This window comes from Gadus morhua, chromosome 9, assembly GCF_902167405.1.
Source record: "Gadus morhua chromosome 9, gadMor3.0, whole genome shotgun sequence".
Taxonomy (NCBI): Eukaryota; Metazoa; Chordata; class Actinopteri; order Gadiformes; family Gadidae; genus Gadus; species Gadus morhua.
In genome coordinates this window covers 267,501-276,452 of record NC_044056.1, presented here as the reverse complement: position 1 = coordinate 276,452, position 8,952 = coordinate 267,501, and the positions used below count along the sequence as shown (strand labels likewise).

Here is an 8,952-nt window from a genome sequence, read left to right as displayed (position 1 = left end):
ACCAGAAACTGATAAAAATGTTTCTCGTTCATTCTGTCTACCAGGAACTGATTCATCTCTTTTGTGGGAGATATGGGCAAATATAGCCTACTTGATATTGCATTGCCTGCACATTGAGCCTCAAAATGATTCTAGTTCTTCATAGATCTGATGCTTTATAGGCTCATCATAATAATCACATGCACATGTGCTTAATGTCGACTGTTTTACATTATAGAGCCATTATAAATGATGTAGCCTTTGGGCCTATAAATTCTCAGAACTATTTAATTGATATGAAACATATTTGATTAGTTGAACTTGTATTTAGATTACTGTTTAATTAAATAGTTTAACACATTTTGTAGATGGTTGACACAAACAAACCTCGAAGTTTATACAAAAAAGTACCCTTATTGTTTGTGCCAACCGTGTCTCCACGCGCAGCGTCACCTGTGTCATTATTTTGTGGAGTGGAGAGATGACGCGCCTCCCTGCGAAGTTCTGGCTAGCCCATAAAGGATTGTCTCGCGGGCCACTGAGCTGCTCTCACTGTCTGTCGCGCCGAAGGTGAGGACAGACAGCACACAACTGGATGAAAATATATCGCATACAAAATACAGAAAATACATCACAGCCAAAGCAACGCAAGCGGCAAAGATAGTAGTAAAAAAAGAAAAAAAAGTATTCAAGGCTAGCGGATGAGGTGTGGACCGAGGATAAACATCGCCTGGTTGGCGGGCAGATAGTACCTTAACAGCGCTGATTTCACTGTTAACATCACTCTCTGACCGAAGGCTCGCGGAAGGGGAGAAACACAACATTTACGCTCTCACTGTTAAGGAGTGCGCGAGGACCACCAAATGTGAGCGACACGTACAGGTGCAGTGAAATCAAACTGGAGGCGCGTTTAGGATGCAGAAGTCACCTGTGGAAGATGCTAACTTTCTCTCCAAATTCTTCTTCTGGTAAGACTCTACATTTTACAGTTGATTGAAGCCACGGAAGGCATGGGGTCTATGGAACTTGAAGGAACTTCGACGCCACTCTAGCTAGTTGAAATACTACTGCATGACGTCCCGCTTTAGTTCCCGCAGAAGTCTAAAACGGTCATTATGTACCGTTGGAATGATGCTAGGCCTATCTTTAAATACATTCCCTCTGCTTGGCGGGCAAGTGCGTAATTGCCATACAAATATGCAACCTGTTTAAATAGTTTTTGATGAACTAATCATTACACGTATCGTTTACAGACCTTGGTTGATATAGTAAGCCTCTGCTAAACTATAGAGAGAAAAAAAAATACACAGTTAAAACGCAGAAGTTCTCTAAGGCTATGATGAAATAGGCTTATGTGTTTTTTCCTTATAGTTGGACATCTCCACTCCTGAGGAAAGGCTTCCGGAAAAAGCTCGAGCTGACGGACGTCTTCAAGGCACCGTCCTATGATCTCGCGGATAATCTATCAGAGCGACTTGAAAGGTGTGTGTGTGTGTGTGTGTGTGTGTGTGTGTGTGTGTGTGTGTGTGTGTGTGTGTGTGTGTGTGTGTGTGTGTGTGTGTGTGTGTGTGTGTTTGTGTGCGTGTGCGCGTGCTTGCGTGTGTGTGCTTGCGTGCTTGAGATAGAGAGAGAGAGAGAGAGAGAGAGAGAGAGAGAGAGAGAGAGAGAGAGAGAGAGAGAGAGAGAGAGAGAGAGAGAGAGAGAGAGAGAGAGAGAGAGAGAGAGAGAGTGTGTTTGTGATAATGCATATGGAATCGTTCATTGACAGGTTCAAAAACGCTATAAAGTAGCAACTGAAGATTATGTTGTCAATATTTTATAGTTGGCACCATTTTTTTGAGAATAGGCCTCAAGAATAGTTGGACTCTCTATGTGACACTAAGTGACTAAGTGTCCTCATCATGGATGATACTATATAGGCAGCAGTTTACATTACTATATAATGCAATTATATAAACATATAAATGGACAGAAAGAACAACAATAAGTCATCTATGACTCCTTCGAATTAGTTAACTGTAACCGGCTTTAACCATAGGAGACGTATCCAAGAGTACTGGGTCATAAACATGGTGAGTGGAGTTGTTTGGTAATTTCACAAATAAATCTACTACTTCTAACCATTACAAATTCAAAAGCCTTGGTTAAGATATGTTGGCTAATTACAAATAATAGAACCAATGGAATCCAACTATTTGAATAAGAATGTTGCAGACCTTTATCTAATTCAATTAATTAGCCTTCTCCCATTGGGATGTATCTGGGCAAGGAAACTTTTTGTAGGATTGTTGCATAAGAGGAACACAGGTGGGGTGTAGCTGACTCATTCTAACTGATAATATGGGATGGCATTTGGACAAAGCCAGACATAAACTCCTACTGTGTGTGCCAAACAAACACCTGGGGATACAAATGCTGGACAAGGTTAGGCCCCCTCACACTCAAGCTCTCTCTCTCTCTCTCTCTCTCTCTCTCTCTCTCTCTCTCTCTCTCTCTCTCTCTCTCTCTCTCTCTGTGTCTCTCTGTGTCTCTCTCTCTCTCTGTCTCTCGCTCTCTCTCTCTCTCTCTTTCTCTGTGTCTCTCAGTGTCTCTCTCTCTCTCTCTCTGTCTCTCGCTCTCTCTCGCCCTCTCTCCCTTCTTCTTTGTCTCGCTCTGTCGGTTTTTCTCTCCCTCTTTATGCACCTGTCCTCTCTGATTCCAAGTCTGACTGTATATCTCCATTTCTTTTTCATCCCCTTCCTGACTTTGCCTTCTCCTCCGTCTCCTCTCTTCTCTTGTATTTGCTCCCCTCCCCATTCGTTAACACAGAGTAAATGTCACACTTTTGACTCGTGTTTTGTTCTTCTGTTCCGCGGAGAAAGGAGAAGAACCCATAAGCCCCCACCGCTAGCCAATGTCCCCTGTGTTTCTGCTCTGATCAGGAGCTGGGGGCCCCCATGCCCTTACCGCTATGGGGGCCCCCATACCCTTACCGCTATGGGGGCCCTTGTTTGTTGCTGCCAGGAAACAGGTCCCAGTGCTGAGTGCCAACAGCCCTCTGAATAGATGCTGAATGTCGACCTTTCAAAGGGCCTTAATACCTCCAGGGTGATAAATTAGCGATGCTGTGTTTTATTTCTTTTGATCAGGCAGACATTGAGACCCTTACTGTGCCCTGAGCTGTAATGTTACCAGGATGGGCCGATCACTTCCTGATTCTTCTGTTGACCGTTCCTAGCCTATGTTTAATCTTTTTTTTGATTATGGATTTTTGATTTCTCTCTAACTTCTAAGAAATTAGGGTCAGTCAATCTTTCTTTGCTTATCCTCGTCATCTAATTTGTTTAGTGCTTCACAATTGTGTCTCTTTCCTTGTGTTTGAGTGCCTTTGGTCTTCCTCATTCAGGGTTAGGGTTAGGTTTAGGGTTACCCTAACCCTTCCTCTTCCCTCTCAGACCTGGTTCCAGCTCTCTGAGACCAGCCTAGTGCTCATATTCATAATCTAATCACAGGCTCGTAACACCAGCTTTAGGGATTCTGAATTCTGACCAGGTGGTTCTCATTAATTTGTATTTAGGGTAACTATCCAAATGACCCTATGAGCCTTACCAGCTAAAGAAGATCAATGTCAAGGGCTGGTTATGGTCCCACGTTCCCCCAACGCAGGGGGGTCACGGACCCCTAAGGGCTGGTTATGGTCCCACGTTCCCCCAACGCAGGGGGGTCACGGACCCATAAGGGCTGGTTATGGTCCCACGTTCCCCCAACGCAGGGGGGTCACGGACCCCTAAGGGCTGGTTATGGTCCCACGTTCCCCCAACGCAGGGGGGTCACGGACCCCTAAGGGCTGGTTATGGTCCCACGTTCCCCCAACGCAGGGGGCTATGGACCCATAAGGGCTGGTTATGGTCCCACGTTCCCCCAACACAGGGGGGTCACGGACCCCTAAGGGCTGGTTATGGTCCCACGTTCCCCCAACGCAGGGGGCTATGGACCCATAAGGGCTGGTTATGGTCCCACGTTCCCCCAACGCAGGGGGGTCACGGACCCCTAAGGGCTGGTTATGGTCCCACGTTCCCCCAACGCAGGGGGGCTACGGACCCTTTACGTCCTCGCGGACCCTCCTTGTGTCCACCGCAAGGGCCGGACGTGCTCCTCCCAAAAATGTTAACCTTCCGTTGAGGCGACGCAGCAGCAGCGTCGAAGTGTCTGCGTGGGACCAGCTCACGAAGTGTCTGCGTGGGACCAGCTCACGAAGTGTCTGCGTGGTACCAGCTCACGATGTGTCTGCGTGGGACCAGCTCACTAAGTGTCTGCGTGGTACCAGCTCACGAAGTGTCTGCGTGGTACCAGCTCACTAAGTGTCTGCGTGGTACCAGCTCACGAAGTGTCTGCGTGGTACCAGCTCACGAAGTGTCTGCGTGGTACCAGCTCACAAAGTGTCTGCGTGGTACCAGCTCACGATGTGTCTGCGTGGGACCAGCTCACGAAGTGTCTGCGTGGGACCAGCTCACGAAGTGTCTGCGTGGGACCAGCTCACGATGAAGCCTCGCCCCTCTGTGTGTTTGTGTGCAGAGAATGGGACCGAGAGGTGGCGACGGCCAAGAGCAAGCCCAGGATGATGCGGGCATTGGCGCGATGCTTCATCGGCCCCTTCATCTTCTTCGGCATCCTCCTCTACCTCGGGGTGAGTATCAACCTAGAGGAGGTCCTGGTGCCAACGGTTCACGTAGCACTTCATGTGAAGTGGTGTGTATAGTCAATGTTGCCCTTGGTCAAGGGGTGGTCCTGCAAAAGACTAGCTGTTTCACACCCGGCGTAAATGTTTAAATTAACTGCTAATATCAAAAACTTTAATATATATTTTGCCCAGAAAGTCCATGAGGAACATAAAGCAGTTCTGATCTGTTAGCATGTAGCAGCAGGGCACTGCTAACTGCCCCACGGTAGCCTAGCCTTTACGCAGGTACAGTACAGTGGGGGGGGTTGCCACAGCAACAGGAATGCCCGTTAGCACTGTCCAGAGAACCGTAAAACATCAGGGAGCTGGTCTCTGGATTGTAAGGGGGACATTCAGCAAGGCTGGAAATAAATACATCTTTGATTAATTCTTGACATAATCACATTTTGACTTTTGAATGTTCTTTAATGTTCAAGGTGTTTCTTTTCTGTATTTTAGTTGGTCTGTATTAATGTATAGGGATATATATTCGGATACATATGAGACATGATTTGTGAAATTATGATTTAAGTCCATGTAAAAATAAATTGGGGAAGTAATTTAAAGGGAAATTAGATAATGTAAGGTTAGTAACGCCAGAGTAAATGGTTTAATGTTATTAAGAAATTAAAAGTAGTATGTCTAATTTAGTAAATAGATTTAGATGAAGAAAGTGGTGGTACTAACATGTCACTAAATATGAACCTTGTAATAATCTAAATCTAGAAAAATCTAGAATAGGACCTCAAGCAAAAATACACTTTTACACCCTAATAAGTGTCCAATAATGCAACTGTTCAATGTAATAAAACTTTGGGTCACTGAAGGAAAAAATCTGCCTTCAATAATGCTGTAATATATGTGCATACTTTTAAATGATATAAGATCACTCACTGGCAACTTCAGTAGGACATTGATTTAGAACCTATCTCTGCTCACGCTACATATGGGGCATGTTACGTGGTTTAATTTGTTTACAGACTAACTACCTTATCTAGCTGGATCATAATGTGAAACAGGGAATTGGGCATGACGTCATCTGTCCACATGACATCAAACAGTTTGTCTTTTACGTCTCATTCTCTATCCCCTATCCCTTGTCAGCTCTCTCTAATTTGCCTATACTTCACTTTCTTCAATGAACGATATTCATTATCACTGTTGAACTCCTCAGTGATTAGCATGCGTCAGGCTTGCATTCCCTACTATCTACTACGCGCACACACACACACACACACACACACACACACACACACACACACACACACACACACACACACACACACACACACACACACACACACACACACACACACACAGAGTAAGAGCAGGTCTTCTGCTTTGATCCACCTATGCTGAAGGGTCCTGTGTGTGTGTGTGTGTGTGTGTGTGTGTGTGTGTGTGTGTGTGTGTGTGTGTGTGTGTGTGTGTGTGTGTGTGTGTGCGTGTGTGTTTGGGTTTGTGTTTGTGTTTGTTTGTGGGTGTGTCTGTAAGGCAATCACACAAATGATTGTAGGGTAAGCACACAATTCAATGGGAGTGCAACTACGGTAAATACATTCCATTGAGACTACCACGCACACACACACAGACACACAGAGATGTAAACTCACCACCACAACCCCCCCTGCTACCTCCTCGGATGGCCCCCAGGAGGCTTCCAAGACGGTGCAGCCGCAGCTCCTGGGCCGGATCATCGCCTCCTTTGACCCCTTCCACGCCCCGGAGCGCTCCCAGGGGTACTTCCTGGCGCTGGGCCTCTGCCTGCTCTTCACGGCGCGCTTCCTCCTGCTGCAGCCCGCCATCTTCGGCCTGCACCACCTGGGCATGCAGATCCGCGTCGCCCTCTTCAGCCTGATATATAAGAAGGTGACTGACACGGAGACGGGCACTAAAGGGCTGATTATAACCCACCACGTCACGCAACGCAACGACCACGCAGACGCTTCCACGCAGCCCTGAACCTTCATGGGTCTGCCTCGGGTTTCAGTGAGCGGACCAATCACAGCCCTCGCTGCTGCGTCTCCTTGATGGAAGGTTACAATTTTTTGGAGGCGCACGTCAGGCCCTTGGGGTGAACGCAAGGAGGGTCCGCGAGGACGTAAGGGGTCCGCGAGGACGTTAGGGGTCCGTGACCCCCTTTGGGTTGCTTGAATGTGGGACCATAACCAGCCCTTTAGACTTCTTTAATGTCCATCAAACTTCACATAAAAAATCGAAATTTGTCTTTGACAGTGGCATAAAAAACACACAAAAAAACACACACATCAAAGACATCACTATTCACAATAATAGATAAAAATAGGAATATATAAGTCAAAGCTAGTAAACTAGTAAAACAAGAGAGAGAGCGGAGACGTTAGCCGTTAGCTGCTAGCCACGAGCCTCTAGCCACTATTAATCGCTCTATACTCTGAAATGACGACTAGTCGCTAGTGGCTCGTGGCTAGCAGCTAACGGCTAACAGCCAACAGCTACCCTCTTTTTTTCTATCATTGCTGGCATATAATTTTTTTTTTAAAGAAGAATAGCGCAAAAGAAAAAAACATATTTATCTATACATGATTAGATCGAAAAAACTGTAACTAAGTTTGCTAACAGCCATGGCAACCATGGAGCCATGGCTGCCATGGCAACCATGGAGCCATGGCACTACTTTTCACACGTGTGCGGCTTGTCGGGGCACCTGGCACCTGGTTGTGAGCGGCGTGGGGCGGCTCACTGCCCGTCCATACAGTCAGGGTTTCCATTCCTATACCGGGGTACTACTCCGTCAGCGTCTATAACCTGATCTCTGGTCCCTTGCAGACTCTGAAGCTGTCCAGTCGCGTCCTGGATAAGATCAGCACAGGCCAGCTGGTTAGTCTGATGTCAGCTCATCTCAACAAGCTGGATGAGGTGAGACAATGTGTCAGTCACCCAGTGACATCCAACTGCAACTAGTGATCGACCGATATATCGGCCCAAATGTGCGTTTTTTACGTGTATCGCATCGGCCGTTTTTTTTTTTGCCATGATTTACAGATAGTTCAATGAATGTTCCTTTTTTAAATTGAGACTTGTAACATTTGTTATCATCTTTGTGTCATTTTTACGATGTAAATTGTTGGAGCAAAAGCAGTATCGGCTCCAAATATCGGCTCAGGAAAATCGGCAGCCCTTACCGGTCATCGCTTAGGCTGATAGAAAAGAATCGGTATCGGTATCGGCCGTAAGAAAATCCATATAGTTCAATCCCTACCTGTAGCCAGTCCTACCTGGTTACCTAGTGTCTCTCAGATGGTATCTTTTACCTGATCAGTCGGGGCCTCTTACCTGCTATAGCTCAGCCACTACATCCCTCCAGTTCTAGTGTGGTCCATGAAACCAGTTCAACATCTGAAAGAAATCATGGTTCCCCTACCTGATGTCTGTCAGCTGATTGGTCCTCTGGTGTCCCCTACCTGATGTCTGTCAGCTGATTGGTCCTCTGGTGTCCCCTACCTGATGTCTGTCAGCTGATTGGTCCTCTGGTGTCCCCTACCTGATGTCTGTCAGCTGATTGGTCCTCTGGTGTCCCCTACCTGATGTCTGTCAGTTGATTGGTCCTCTGGTGTCCCCTACCTGATGTCTGTCAGCTGATTGGTCCTCTTATGTCCCCTACCTGATGTCTGTCAGCTGATTGGTCCTCTGGTGTCCCCTACCTGATGTCTGTCAGCTGATTGGTCCTCTGGTGTCTATCTATTGGTACCTGGTGTGCCTCCACTGTCCTTAGAGAGGCTTCCACCCTGGTTGCAGAACCCCAGCAGCAGTTTATAATGACTGTAAAAATGCTGTGGAGGTTAAACGGTTGTGTGTTGAGGGGTCAGTGTTGAGCTGATGCCCGAACCAACCTAAGAATATTATAATAATATAAATAATTCAATAAGACGAGATGCAAACAGAAAGCTCTCATGCATGCCACAACACACACACACACACACACACACATTTGTGTGTGTGTGTGTGTGTGTGTGTGTGTGAGCTGAATGGGTTTGCCCGCCCCAGGTGGGCTGAGTCTTGATGGTCGGCCGTAGGTCTTCAAGTGTTGAATTTGGAAACACTGTGTCAACTGCTTTTTGGCAATTATCACCAGGACAACGTGAGCTTGCTGAATTTGAAGTACCGTACAGGTTACCACCAGGCCTAAACGGCTGTTTTGCCTGTGTGAGTGTGTCTGTAAAGTTGATCAAAAGATCATCAAACATTCGATACAATTGCCATTGATATTACCAGTGTGAGGTTATATCCTACAT

General features: G+C 46.6%; 1 protein-coding gene across 1 annotated transcript in view; it reads left to right on the top strand.

The window, feature by feature from the left end:
* The first annotated feature begins 487 nt into the window (after positions 1-487).
* Positions 488-8,952, top strand: part of cftr (CF transmembrane conductance regulator) — a 44,028-nt gene continuing 35,563 nt past the window's right edge. The window contains exons 1-5 of the mRNA XM_030366296.1: positions 488-947; positions 1,351-1,461; positions 4,534-4,645; positions 6,332-6,547; positions 7,487-7,576. Coding sequence (XP_030222156.1) covers positions 895-947; positions 1,351-1,461; positions 4,534-4,645; positions 6,332-6,547; positions 7,487-7,576 — 582 coding nt within the window. The 5' untranslated portion in view covers positions 488-894. The remainder of the gene's footprint in view (positions 948-1,350; positions 1,462-4,533; positions 4,646-6,331; positions 6,548-7,486; positions 7,577-8,952) is intronic.